Below are 15284 nucleotides of genomic sequence, written 5' to 3'. Positions count from 1 at the left end.
CTTGCAGTATACATCAAATATCGTCAAGGAAATTTACTTGCCTCTATTCAGTGGTCGACCAGTTAATATTTCAGCTTCTACACATTGTTCTAACTTACAGGGAATTTCCTCCCTTATACTATAGCCCTGACGAAGTTCCTAGAGAACGAAACGCGTTGGCTGAGGAGTTTGTTTTTTAAAAATTGGAAAATCAATAAAAGAATCACTTATAACGAATTGGATGCTGTGGACTCTCTTCTCTGGTGCACCGTTCTTTTGTATATGGCTTTACTCACAGCTGTAGAGCAAAGCTCCAGCCTTAAGAGTGCTTTTGAAAGAAAAGAGAAAATCCTAGAGGATCATGGATTTCTTGACTCTGCAAATTTAGGGTCAGTTTTTAAGTATTACTTCTGTAACTGTACCTTGGCCGGGACCCAACCTTTCTTCCTTCTCTGCCTGCATCCAGGTGGGTGGGATGCCGGCTGTCAGATGCCCTCTGCCCCCTCAAGCATGGGGGTGGAAGACACACTCTTGCGCCTTTCCTGTGCTCGAGGTCCCAGGATTGGGGTCCCGGATCAATGTTGTGTCAGCAATTGGAGAAGTGGGTGCCTCAGGGTGCAGGCATTAGAATGGAGAGGGGGCCCCACACACACCCCATTTTGGCAAATAATTGATCAATTCTCCTGCCGACCCCCATGCCCAGGCCCACCCTGGGGGTAAAATCCAGGCGGGTGGCAGTTCTCCCATGCTCTCCATCGCTCGGAAAAGGTAAAAGGTCAACAACCTTAAAACAGCCATAATGAGGGCCCTCTTGGGTGGATTCAGATGATCCTGTGCTCATTTTACCCCACCAGGATTTTAGCCACCAGAAGCTGTTCCAAAAGGCCTCCTGGTCTGGCAGGAAGTGTAATTGACAGGGAGCTGGTTCCACTGGCTCCCTGTGTAAGCTTTCTTCCTGGTCTTCGTCTCTGGGCGGAAGTCAAGATCTTTCCCCAAACTGGCCCTCATGCAGTTTAAGCGAGCCATCCTCACTGGCCCATGGAGACACTCATTGGTCCTGGGGTCAACTGGGGAAGGGTCATTGGTCCTTTTGGGCCTCAGGGGGTTTCTCCTTCCACTTATCCATGATTATCGCAGTTTCATTGTCCAACAGCAAGCGTCACAAATAGCACAACAATACCCTCTTCTCCCTTGCGCATAACACTTTTTAAAGGGGGGAAGGAAGGTTAGAGAAGCCAGGCATCCCTGGCCAATCCTATGGTTTCATATCAACACTCCAGCCCTATCCCAACCCTCCTGCACAGCAGGTTGTTACAGTTCAAGATGACCTCATCTAGCAGTCATTCGTCGCTTCTGCTTTTGGTGTTTACATCTGACCCTCGCTGACATCACTGCCAGGGCTTTTCCCTCCAAAAGCCAAAGAAGAGCCCCCTCCTGTGTTGGCTCCAGTTGTCTGGGCTTTCTATTTGTTCAGTAGGCCTGGGCTGTCCCGAGCTCTGGTACAGTGTGATAGGTAATTAACAGACGCAGATTTCGTATCCCCACTGTTGCCTCCTCCGGTGCTGAGGGAAGCACTGTTAAGTACTTTTTTGTGTGGGGCAGCCTTAGCTTCCATCTGCAGGGGAGACATTTTAATAACTTGATCCAGCACTGTGGCAAAAGTCCTGGGCTCTGATCCTGAGTTGAGCCAGAGAAATATATTAATGCTGGATGCCCCACTAGGTGTACAGATACATTTTTGGAACTGCAAGATTTGATTCTGGCACCTATGCTCCACCCCATTTGGATATGTCACTGGGCTTTGCTGGCCAAAGTGAAGTGAAACTGCACTCTAAGGTAGTTTTCCCCTTACGAGTATTGTTAGAAATAGGGTTTCTGGTTGGCTAGGGCGTACGCCTAAGTCAGACAGAAACCAACACTATAGTCAGTGAAGATAACCCCTGCTCACCCCCTTGGTAGCTTGGCAGAGAAGTCAGGTTTATCCCAGAGGCAATGTGTAAAGCATTTGCGCAACACACTCTCAGAGGCAATGTGTAAAGCGTTTTCGCAATACACTCACACAAAAGCAACACACTTGGCACATCACAAAAGAAACTCCACAAAAGGTTATATAAAAATAGCCTTTCTATTATCCATAAAAACACATTAGAACACTGGTCATGACATTACATAGCCCATAAATCACTTTGTCATAGACACATTACAGTTAGGGCGACCGGTAACTGCAGGTAATATTCCACTTGGCACAGAAAGTTATGCAAACATTATTAGCAGTGCACCATAGAAAACACTTACAGTGCGCACATCTTAGGTATATCCTTCCAATACCACCACTGGTAAAAGAACACCCCATATACATTTACATCATGGCAACGCAATCATGACACTGTACATGTGATGCAAGAACCCTGGCACTATATCACCATACACATAAGAACGTCAGGGCACGAATCTGAGGTCATTAGCGTGAGGCATATTCCCTAAGAATTACCAGCACCTCATGGTGCCTTCACAGCACACAACGTTGTGCCTAAATCACACTGCCGAGTAGGCAGGCAAAGCTTCCAGTACCATAGGGGAGGGCACTCGCCCAGTCCCCAGTCAGAGCAAAATGGCTTAAGTCAGCACGTTCTCTCTGTCATCACGGTGCGGGGCATGAGGGCTCCCGCAGAGAGGGGAGAAGGGCACTCATCTGATCTCCTGGCCAATACCAGCTGACTCCTGATATTGGCACATCCGGCAGCATGGAGCCTGGAGGTGCCAGGGGCATTTCTTCACCACAGCGTAGTTGTGAGGTTCCTGACTGATAACCCGGCGCCCTGCTGGGTGGGGCTATCTCGCCGTCAGCAGGCGTCCCCTTGGTGGTGCCTGGCAATGGCACAGTGTCTCCCTCTGGGAGCGGGGGCCTCACGAGGGGGGTGATTGGTGGCAGATTACGGGCCTTAGGGAAACCTGGCTCCAGCCGGTTTCCTGCAGTGCTACATATTGCGGTCCCCCTTCAGGAAAGAGAGGGGGCCTGGGCTGGGCTGGGAGACACAGCTGCAGGGCAGTGAGGATGACGCTTCTCGCAGCCCGTGTCACAGGTCCGGCCCGGGTTGAAGTTTGTGGGTGGCGGCCCGGCCTTCCTAGTTTTGCGAACGGTGCCACCAGAGCAACTGGCCCCAGCACAGCAAAGCTTCCAGTCAGTTTCTTGATCTTCCCCCAGCTGTATGGAAACAACTAGGAGCAGTCCACAGCACTCACCATGCACTATGGTTTAACAAGACAAGGTCCACCCCAGCCAGGTGCAGATAGCAGGCAAGCACAAGGTTTTCTTAGGGCAGTGCTGCAGTCCTTCTTCTAGCCTAATAGGCAGCAGGTAAGCAGTCCATAGGAGTAAAGGCCTAAGGTGGTGCCTCCTGGCATACAGCAGTCCACACAGTGTATTTTTCACTTATCCAGCTCCTCTAGTTCAAGAAGCTCAAAAACATTTGGTCAAAGCCCCTTCTCTTATAGTCCACAAAGGCTTTGTTCTCTGCTGGCACAGAGCTCTGAGCCCAGTCCAAACCAGTTCTGGGGCACTTTAAAATATAATTGCCAGTGAACAACACTCCCCATTCAAAGTGCAAGCCTTGGCTCCAGACACAACACAGGAGGGCGGAGCCATCATTGTGGAAGGCAGGCACAACCCTAATCAGGTGCAGCTGCTACTCCTCCAACCACTCCAAATGCATACCAGGCCTATTCAGGCTAGCGCTAAATCACCGAGGCAGGGCAGGACACACCTCAATCCCCCATGGACTGGCTGGAGGAAATGCACATCCCCTCTCCCTCTTTCAGTCAGAACCAGACAGTCGATACACATCAGGCAGGCACAAAGACACATAGCACACAGAAATGCCTAATTCTAAAAGTGGCATTTCTAAAATAGTAATAATAAATCTGCTAACACCAATAAGCAGCATTTATCACCACTATTCTAAACATACCAAACTTGGTCACGCTCCCCCTCTTACGTCAGGAATTACTACTGAAGCACATATCAGGGAATCCCCAATTCATCCCTATGAGAGGGTAGCCTCACAGCAGTGAGAAACCAAATAGGCTGTTTGTCACTACCAGGATATGCCACACAGTTAAGGCACATGTCCTACCTTTTACCTACACCACACCATGCCCATAGGCCTAGCTATGGCCTACCTTAGGGGTGACTGATATGTAGTAAAGGGGGAGTTACAGAGGTGGCAACTTTATGTGCCATGTCACAGTGGCTGTAAAATGCGCATGGAGGCCCTGCAGTGGCAGAGGCCTGAGACAGGTTTGAAAGGCTACTTTGGTGGGTGGCACAAGCAGCGCCGCAAGCCCACCAGCAGCATTTAATTTACTAGCCCTGAGTATATCGGATACCACTGTACAAGGGATTGATAAATTAAATATGGCAAACAGGTGTGGACCAATCTCAACAAGTTCACCATAGAGAGCACATGCACTTTAGCACTGGTCAGCAGTGATAAAGTTCTCAGAGTTATAAAAATCACTAACAGCAGTTCAGACAAAATACAAGATGAAGGCAAAAAAATCTGGGATGACCCTGCAAAAAGGGCCTAGTTCAACAAGTCTAATAAAGTGTCACTTCAGACAAGACAGTAAACCACAGTGACTTTCCATAGGAGTGTACACTAACATTATAAGGTGTCCTCCGGGTCAGGATCTAATCCTGAAGAATCTCCTCTTATATTGTGTTATATTTCTCACTTTAAAACAGTTTGGTATTGCTTGAAGTTATCACACCTTTCTTTGGCAAACTGCCTGCTGCCTGTGCCACTGCTACCAGGGGTTAAGGAGAGATTTTCTTAGAAATATGTTGTAACCTAACCAGACTGTGTTCATTGTTGGTAGAGGTCCCCCTCCAAATGTAGTACCCAAAGCTCTGACACCTACCTAAAAAACTGACCTTAACAATACTGTAGTAGTCAATATACTAGCTACAAAATATCTATAGGACAATATTTCCATACACAATATTCTGACATAAGTACCTGTCGGACATGCTAAAATTGCTTTATAATGTTTATTTTACCATTGACTTAATGTAAAAGATTGCTCTCCTGCCAGTTTCTTGTGGGGCTATTTTCCATTCTGCCATAACTTGTGCCCCTCTTATTGATTTGCATTCATTTTTATGAGGTTTTATCATTCATTTTGTTTTAGTTACAGTTACCAATAGCGCCATGAAACCGCTTGGTGGACGTGCGCTGTTCAAGTAATTTTAACATAACATAACATAACATTAACAATAGTTGAGTGTCTTTCACTAATCAGATATTTCATTTGGCACGCATGAAAGTACAAATAAACTTGCATGTACAATGATCTTCTCTCAGCATCATTGCAAAGTCTTCAGATATTATTCATGAACTGTGGTCTGATGGGCCCGGCTTGTCCTTCTCCATCGTGTAACCATAATTTTTCTGGACAGCCTCCAATCCAAGATAACCATGCCTTCTGCATATAACCCTATTTCATTATGTTAAGAACCGGTTCACTTTTTGTTGTTCCCAATCAGGTGCTTTCTTCACCTGACAAGCTAATTAGCAAAAAAAGACAGACTAGAACTTCCAGATTTGTATTTTAATAAATTGGCATAGATTAATTTCAAAGGTTTATATTAACCAGTTCCAGCTGGATTGCCACTCGAGGTTTTGTAACATGATTTCAAATGGAAACCAGTAAAGGTGCAGCCTGCACCCTGTAATAGGGTCAAATTTCATAATAAACATGCTCAAAGGCCCTGTTTAATTTCCTGAGGTTCGGAACAGCAGTGGTACATTTGATCTCACTGCATTGGCAGTGCTTACAGGCCACCAACTCTTTGTAGGAAATTAGTTATTAGTTGAAAGGGGTGAGAGCCTCACTCAAATATAAACCAGTCCCTGTCAGAGAAAAACACAAAAGTCACCAAATAAACCTGTGCTTATCTAAAGTAGCTAGGCACAAAAGTAATCAGGTCAGCATTAGTGCTTTGTGTTGGTGGGAGACACGGGCGGTCGTTATTGAAGCGAAGAGCCCAGAAACTCAGAATTTTAACCTGGAAGTAACTTCTTGTAGGTTGAGGGTTGGAGGAATATACCCAGACACCAGCCTAGGGACCAGGACCAGTGGAGACACCTCTTGTGGGTCAGGACAAACTCCGGTAGAGGCTAGCATTAGGATCCAGGCAGGTCCACTTGGTGCTGATCAGGTAGTCTGTTGCAGGGAGGGCCTCTGGAAGCTTGTTGTGTCCCTGTAGCTGAAACAGAAGATCAGCCAATTCACTTATAGAAGAACTTCTGGGGTTCTAGGTTCAAGGCAACCAGGTCCAGTCTCCCTTCTTCAGACAACAGGACAGCCCTTCTTCTAAATATTCACAAGTCCAGGAGTGTTCTGATGAGAGGTTCTATGGGTACCGCTTTTATACTGAGTGCCAGCCTGTAAGTGTGGGATGACCCCTCTGTCTAACCTTCCCTCTTCGCTGGGTTTGGCTTCAATCTGTCCATGGGACTAGGGCAGGCAGGCCCAAGCGTGATCTGCATTTGCCAGTGACAGGAAAGGCAGCTTCAGAAGTCAAGAAAGGGGTGGCCACAGCCCTCAGGCTCCCCTTTGAAACCAAAGAAGAAGATTTTAAACTACATTTTTAAATAAGTGGAAGATGTGTTTCTCTAGCTGCTCTCAAACTGAAAATATCACTTATTAAGTCTAATAAGTTGAACCGATGTTAGTCTTTTGGAAAGGTAGCCTGCAAGATCTATCTCATATTTCAGACTCACTGCAAATTTGTTTGGCCAATAGTTTCCTAGGGGTTTCATTTTCAAACACTCCGTGTCATTCGCAGAGCAATGCCAAAAATACCCCAATTCCGTGAAAGAAAAATTCAGTCAAACAACACACAAGAATCTCCACCTGAGCTTAAACGATCTCCTAGGTATCCAACAAGGAAAGAACAGGTGAGAGAAAAGAACCACCTTCTTGGTCATGACCCTTGTGTTGTGAAACTCTCTGTATTTAGTAGACTTACTGAGGTTGCTGAACCTGGTTAGGACTTCTATCTTATCATCAAAAGGCATCTGATAGAAATCAGCAATCAAACTTATGTTTCCATTCCACAACATCAACAGTCACTGTTTAAGAAGATATAGTTGAGAAAAAGGAATAAAAGAGTGAAACTCTAGAAATTTACTAACCAATGTCATTACTGAGGCGAACAACTGTATTCAAGTGATCACTCTGAATTCCACCAAGAGGCCAGGGTCAACCAGGCATCCAGACACTGACTTTCAGTGGATTTGAAATCACTTTTAACAATTAAATTCACAGCGTCAGCAAGTTATCATCTCAGTGCTTGCATCCAAATGACAGACTAAACAAAATAATGTCTGCTGCTTAACAAGTTAGTCTCCCTGATACATTCATAAGGAGAGGGGGATCATGTGATAGGAAAGAAAGTCTAAATGACTAACAGTTTGACTTTAATCATGTGGGGTCATGATTCAACAACTTTAACTTATTAGTGCATGTTCAATTCACTATACCAAAGGACAAATCAATTGCCAAAGAAGAGAATCATTCAGTTTTTAAGATTTTTTAAGATCAGTTATAAAGCTTGATAGAGTCTAACTAAATCCTTAGAGCTATTCCTAAACATAGTACTGTATTACTTCCAAAAGATACTTGCCTGAAATATGGAAATGATATAGTTGATTCGTAAAATCTCCAGGTGGCTACAAGATCCAATCTGTTTGGGTTGGTAGCGTAGTACCTCCAGGCAGCCTGAAAGCAGAAAGAGACAGAGGTTTATACCATGAATACAGGTGATTATGGAAAATTTCTACATTTAAGTTTCTTTAGGACTGTGAAAGATCACAATATGTTAAAAACATTGATCAAAATCACCTAATTTGAAGTAGGCCGTTAACTACAATGGCTCTACAGGACTCCTATTATGAACTAGGTGACACATTATCCAAAGGAGGATACCGCCTCGTTCAATCGTGAGTGGGTTAGTGTTTCTGCACTCAGTGTTACTAGGGACGGATCTGCACCTGGTAAAACTATTGGGGTCATACACAACAACGATAGAGAAGAGGGTCTAAGGGCAGGTTTAATGACTAACCAGGTACACGCCCCACACACAATATCAAAACACAAAATTGCATGCTGCTTCAGTGCTATAAGAAAGGGTTGGGCAGGGGACAAGCTTCACCTTTGACACACAGCTTGCCCTGGCACCCCAATAGTTTTCAAAACACAAAATTGTACCTGGTGGTCAAGCAAGTAAGTTATTCACCAGGAATCACAACGTAGATGCGATACAAATAACACCCGTGGGAACACACCATGCAGACTAATATGTACTGATGGCCGAGTAAAGGCTCAAGGACATATGGAAAAATTCCCATCAGAAGCCACACTGTACTGCCCTCTTTTGCATCATTTGGGTTCTCCTCGTCCAGGAGACAAAACAAAACGGCCGGCCAGATGTTACTGTGACCGAAACCAAAATGTGAGAGGAGAGTATTGTATGATTATTAGGTGTTGAGGTGGCAACTGAAAAAAAGCAGTGTAAAGTGATACAGTGAGTGATTATAAAATTAGGTGAACCGGGTAGAAAACAACAGTTTATTAGTGTCTCCCAGTCCCTAAGGCTAAAACAAGTGCAAATGCGGGTCTGAAATAATATCCACAATCAGCAGTGGTCAACATGTTTCTGCATTTGAAGAAAAGAGTTTCCATGCATTCTTCAGGACCAGTTCTTTAAAAACTACTGCTTTTGGTGAAAAGATAATAATTAAAAGATGTCACCTGAAATAGTCCAGGTTATGTGCTCAACCATGTACTGTTTCTGCACCGCATCATGAGCATTAGATCCACAAGGAAAAACAAAAACAAACAAAACACCAGAACATGAATGTTTCATATCCCCACGGTTTTCTGATAATTTATCAAGTTAAACCTTAATTTCATAGCACCACAGTCGCACATGCTAGGAAATAAGTTCCATTCTGAACACTCACCCATAAACGATGGTTGAGGAGCTTCACCCCACCTGGCTACTGCTCAGGTTTGAGGAGCACCGCTCTAAAGTGGAAAAAATTGAATTGAAAGAAAAGAGGCAACCAAGGCTCAGTTAAAATTATCCATGAAGTGGTATATGGATAGCTTATGAACAATTACTGTCTCCATCCACACTACAGAATCAGATCATCCTGCACTCAGCTTTAAAAGATGGTCGACATGATATCCTGCCTGTTGCAAAGCTCAATATGTGATGTTGCACACGCAGAATACCACATCAATTAGGGCAAAGCCTGGTGATACCCGTCTATGTTGTTATAAATATGCAACGTGACCTTATTGTGTCAAATTGTTTGAGACGGTAAATTCACATTAGGTGATACAAAGAAAGCTCCAAATCCTAACGTCTTTGTAAAGACCCGTTAGCCACCAATAGAATATCACGTAAGTTTTGGCAGAGTTTAGTACAACCCGTCTATACTAAGCCCTATCGTTTTTGAGCGCGTATAGATGCGAGGGTGTCCTGCGGACAGCTTACCTATCCGTCGATGTCTCCCGACAGTCATCCGAGCTGTCTGGGGGGGCACCGGTTATGGGGTTCGCGCAGTGTTTTAGCGATCGTTTCCGGAAGTTGAATCACGTGACCGGCTGTAGTCACGTGATCACTGTGTATGTCGGGAATTGTGGTTCGGAACACGTATTGTTGAAGTTTGTACAAACAACATGCGATAAAGTCCGATTTCTGATATTAAATATAATCGTACCCAATGTACAGACAATTTAATGCTTGTTACTGCGTATTTTTTATTTTATAAGGTAAATTGTTTCTTAGGGCCCGAGGATGACAACTATCATATCTCAAAAGAGCATTCCTGGCCATAGGCTTGCGATAAAGTTCGGGCCCTAAGAAACAATTTACCTTTTGGCCAGTTTCTTAGAGTGCAAAGGAACTGTTCCAATAAAGAGGCCTTTAAGATCCACTCGATAAATCTAGATCAACAACTCAGTGCAAAAAACTATCCAAAGAAAATCATTCGGCAGTCCAAAAAGAGGGCATCAAATAATAACAGGGAAGCTCTGTTAGAGATACATCCTCCCAAGGAAAAAACCAACCGCATCACCTTTGTTAACACATTCAACAGCAGATCCAACCAAGTACAAAAGATTGTGAAAAAACACTGGTCGATCCTAAAAACTGGGGGTGATGATATTCCTTTGCCACTTTTTGCCTTCAAAAGAGGACAAAACCTCAAGGACCAGTTAGTCCACACACGTCCTCGTAACAAAGAACCCAGACAAGTGGGCACACTGTGGGACTTGCCACCTGTCCAAGGTCACCATCCCTGCGGGGCTTGTTCAGTGTGTCCCCAAACCTGCAAATCAACCAGCATAGATATAGGGACAACAAGACCATGGACACAAATCAGGTTTACGAATTGCAACAGCAGTAACCTGATTTATTTGATAACGTGTCCTTGCCAACTTCGATACGTTGGCATGACAACCAGGAAGGTGCGGACAAGAATACAAGAGCATAAAAGCACAGTGCGATGCCGTAAACAAGCCACCCGTCTAACTGCACATTTCTTAGAAAAAGGACACAGCCCTAATGATTTCTACTGGACTGTTTTAGAACAACCAAAGATCCCTGAATTTTGCCCTGATGTTGGACGTTTTCTGTTCAAAATCGAACAGAAATGGGTCTATCGACTAAACAGTGACAAGGTTGGACTCAATGAACCTATACCGTGGATGTCTCTTTAATATCATACTTTAGTCCATTGTCATACTATAGATCCACAGCTGAATAACGTGCCTCCTGTTTCCTGCAGGGATATTTACCAACATATTTACCAACATACACATACTGACTACTCTGGTGTGTTTATACATAGTCCATTGTCCTACTGCCGCCAAAAAACGTGCCTTGTTTTTGGTTTCCTATATGGACATTTATCCACACATACACACTGACCATTTAGTTGACTCTGTTGTGTTTATATAAAAAATTTAATTTTTTCAGTACAAGAGTTTTCGTCCTTATAAAATAAAAAATACGCAGTAACAAGCATTAAATTGTCTGTACATTGGGTACGATTATATTTAATATCAGAAATCGGACTTTATCACATGTTGTTTGTACAAACTTCAACAATACGTGTTCCGAACCACAATTCGCGACATACACAGTGATCACGTGACTACAGCCGGTCACGTGATTCAACTTCCGGAAACGATCGCTAAAACACTGCGCGAACCCCATAACCGGTGCCCCCCCAGACAGCTCGGATGACTGTCGGGAGACATCGACGGATAGGTAAGCTGTCCGCAGGATACCCTCGCATCTATACGCGCTCAAAAACGATAGGGCTTAGTATAGACGGGTTGTACTAAACTCTGCCAAAACTTACGTGATATTCTATTGGTGGCTAACGGGTCTTTACAAAGACGTTAGGATTTGGAGCTTTCTTTGTATCACCTAATGTGAATTTACCGTCTCAAACAATTTGACACAATAAGGTCACGTTGCATATTTATAACAACATAGACGGGTATCACCAGGCTTTGCCCTAATTGATGTGGTATTCTGCGTGTGCAACATCACATATTGAGCTTTGCAACAGGCAGGATATCATGTCGACCATCTTTTAAAGCTGAGTGCAGGATGATCTGATTCTGTAGTGTGGATGGAGACAGTAATTGTTCATAAGCTATCCATATACCACTTCATGGATAATTTTAACTGAGCCTTGGTTGCCTCTTTTCTTTCAATTCAATTTTTTCCACTTTAGAGCGGTGCTCCTCAAACCTGAGCAGTAGCCAGGTGGGGTGAAGCTCCTCAACCATCGTTTATGGGTGAGTGTTCAGAATGGAACTTATTTCCTAGCATGTGCGACTGTGGTGCTATGAAATTAAGGTTTAACTTGATAAATTATCAGAAAACCGTGGGGATATGAAACATTCATGTTCTGGTGTTTTGTTTGTTTTTGTTTTTCCTTGTGGATCTAATGCTCATGATGCGGTGCAGAAACAGTACATGGTTGAGCACATAACCTGGACTATTTCAGGTGACATCTTTTAATTATTATCTTTTCACCAAAAGCAGTAGTTTTTAAAGAACTGGTCCTGAAGAATGCATGGAAACTCTTTTCTTCAAATGCAGAAACATGTTGACCACTGCTGATTGCGGATATTATTTCAGACCCGCATTTGCACTTGTTTTAGCCTTAGGGACTGGGAGACACTAATAAACTGTTGTTTTCTACCCGGTTCACCTAATTTTATAATCACTCACTGTATCACTTTACACTGCTTTTTTTCAGTTGCCACCTCAACACCTAATAATCATACAATACTCTCCTCTCACATTTTGGTTTCGGTCACGGTAACATCTGGCCGGCCGTTTTGTTTTGTCTCCTGGACGAGGAGAACCCAAATGATGCAAAAGAGGGCAGTACAGTGTGGCTTCTGATGGGAATTTTTCCATATGTCCTTGAGCCTTTACTCGGCCATCAGTACATATTAGTCTGCATGGTGTGTTCCCACGGGTGTTATTTGTATCGCATCTACGTTGTGATTCCTGGTGAATAACTTACTTGCTTGACCACCAGGTACAATTTTGTGTTTTGAAAACTATTGGGGTGCCAGGGCAAGCTGTGTGTCAAAGGTGAAGCTTGTCCCCTGCCCAACCCTTTCTTATAGCACTGAAGCAGCATGCAACATTACCCCAGCAGCTCCTTACCACCCCACTGACTCTACAAACACCCTACAAAAAAACCTGATGTGCCCCCTTTGCGCACATTTACCACCTAATCAGAGAAGGAAGCACCCTGCATACAGGAAAACATGCGTTTTTTGATCCTGGCACACACGGTTCCTCCTCATTTTTGCAGCTGTAACTTCTGGTGCCAGGGACTAGAAGTGGGAATACCACCCAGAGTTGGTTTCTCCCATTCAGCATCTGACCAATTAATTCTCAGTATCCCTTGGCGAGGCCTTAAGAGCAGTCCATATTTTACCATGATTTGGTTCTCAAATCACTCTTACATTTGCTAAACTATTGGAGACGACCATGAGAAAAAGTATGCTACTTTATTTGTATACCTTCCATTGTACTCTGGGATCATCACTTCAAACCCTATTTCAGCCCTGTTTTAGAAAAGTGTGTGTGCGAATGCTTATCCCACATTGTGAGGACTGCATCAGTCCTCATAGTGTTGGTAAACCCTGACAAAACCAGGCAAACACCCTTCCCTGTTAGGACCTGCGTGCTACAGAGACCAGTCCATGTAGTGTGTTTAAGTACTTCCAAGTGAGAGTATACAATGCGAAAGGTTCAGTTATAATTCATTTGCTCTGCTTTATAATCTACAATCCACTAGCATCAAGGCACGTGTGGAGTTACAACATTAGACACACGCTCCATTACGGTCAATATCCGGGGTTGGGGTAAGGGGTTATCTTCAGTGACTTGATAAGTAAATTAAAAACATACAACCTATTACATGTGCAAAACAAAATAGTCTCTGTACCGAGTATTTAAAGATTTCCCATCAAGAGGAAGGCGGTAACATATCATTTAATGATTTCATCCAAACTTTAAGACATGTCATAAACTAAGAGTAGGTGCACTAGTGTTACTAACCGAGCCAATAGGCAATTGTGCCAATACCACTAAATCTTTAATTGGGTGACCTCTGAATTAAGGCTCTGATTCAGCCTTGGGCAAAGATGGAACTCCCTTTGGCCCAACTCCAGCCAGTCACTGGTCATGATTGTCCTGCACTGACTCCCAGGTTAGGGAGTCAGGTCAGGGACCTGACTTCCAGCTTTTAATGAAGCACTTGTGTAGTCTATCCTTCAAGATGCCCAAAGTCTTTCCTCCTGCTGCATCAACAGATGTTACGTCTTCCTACTCGGTAAAGTCAAGTCACACAGAAGATGTGCAATAAAGAGGTTGCCTTTAGAAGAAAAGATGGCTGAGGTTTGAAGGTGGAGGTCGTCGAATTTAATGGTAACGCTGAAGACTTGAAAGGTCCTCCCAGGAACTGGAGATCCCCCATCAGAGGTTAAAAGTACAGCGGTCCAAAAAGCAGAGATGATGAAAAGCATGTATCTTACTGTTTGCCTAAGATATTTTTGTTGTGATTTTGATGTACTTCTTAAAGCCAGAATCAGTGTCTGGTCTGCTGAAGATTTTGAATCTTCACATTAAAAAATGACATTCTAGGATTGTGTAATGATCAGCGACAGCTGGCTCAGGTATGCGCTGTGGGACGCAGAAGGGAGGGAAGCCGACAGACAACGGTATAGGTATTATTTATTTAATTATACCTATTCCATCATCTTTCAACTCCCCCCCCCAGCCCGGCCTGGCTCACCTCGTTTTCCTGAGCCAGCCGCCGCTGCTTGAGATTCTCTGGTGCCAACGTGTATGCATCGCACTGGGATCCAGTTCCCTACTCATTTGTCATTTTCAAGCAGTGTGACCAAGGTTAAGAAGTGGCTTTGTGCCAGGCTGGCCATCGCATACAGGAAAGTGTGAGCATATCTATAATCAATAACTATAAACTGCTGAAAATAGTCTTCGCCCTTTCCTGGACTAATATTAATGTCTATATTGCAGTTTAACCTAATGCAAAAAGTAACAATAACTTCTCAGAACAAAATTGACCAAATCTACTGCAGCCAATGTTAAACCTTATGAATAAGGACCGGCACACATGAACCAGGAAGTACATCTCCTTAGCTCACCTACATTCTAGAGACACCTAGGCCCCGGTTACGAGACCGCCGCAGCCACCACAGTTTTCATGGCAGATCCACCCCCCATGAAAACTGCGGTGGAGAGGAAACAAAGGGGACCCTGTAGGCCCTGGTACCTAACGCCCTGTGGATGCACATGTTCCCCCTGTGTGAATACATTACACACCGTTCCAGCAAGGCTTAGACTTTACAGTCCATACAGTGCAGAAACTGTTTTTGGCATTCCCAATGCAGGGCACCGCCATGGAAATGTCAAAAACAAACCCCGCCAGACAGGAGGAAACTCCTAATCGGGCGGGCGGTCTGACCACAGCTTTGGCGGTGGGGCAGCATGGTGGACCTGTCGCCGCACCGCCAATATCGTAATCAGGCACTTCGTTTTGAACATAATTGATCTATTATTTTTCATTATGCTTGGTTTTGTGCTGGTAGAATTAAGTTAGATCACATCTGAAATAACTGATCCCGGTTAGATTTTGACTATTTAGAATTCAAATACAAGCTGTGAT

General features: G+C 44.1%; 1 protein-coding gene across 1 annotated transcript in view; it reads right to left on the bottom strand.

Annotated features, from left to right (window-relative positions):
- Positions 1-15284, bottom strand: part of KCNQ3 (potassium voltage-gated channel subfamily Q member 3) — an 855832-nt gene that overhangs the window by 180681 nt on the left and 659867 nt on the right. The window contains exon 8 of the mRNA XM_078685552.1: positions 7670-7764. Coding sequence (XP_078541678.1) covers positions 7670-7764 — 95 coding nt within the window. The remainder of the gene's footprint in view (positions 1-7669; positions 7765-15284) is intronic.

The sequence above is a fragment of the Lissotriton helveticus genome, chromosome 4_1, assembly GCF_964261635.1.
Source record: "Lissotriton helveticus chromosome 4_1, aLisHel1.1, whole genome shotgun sequence".
NCBI classification, from domain to species: Eukaryota; Metazoa; Chordata; class Amphibia; order Caudata; family Salamandridae; genus Lissotriton; species Lissotriton helveticus.
This window is presented reverse-complemented; position numbering and strand designations above follow the sequence as displayed.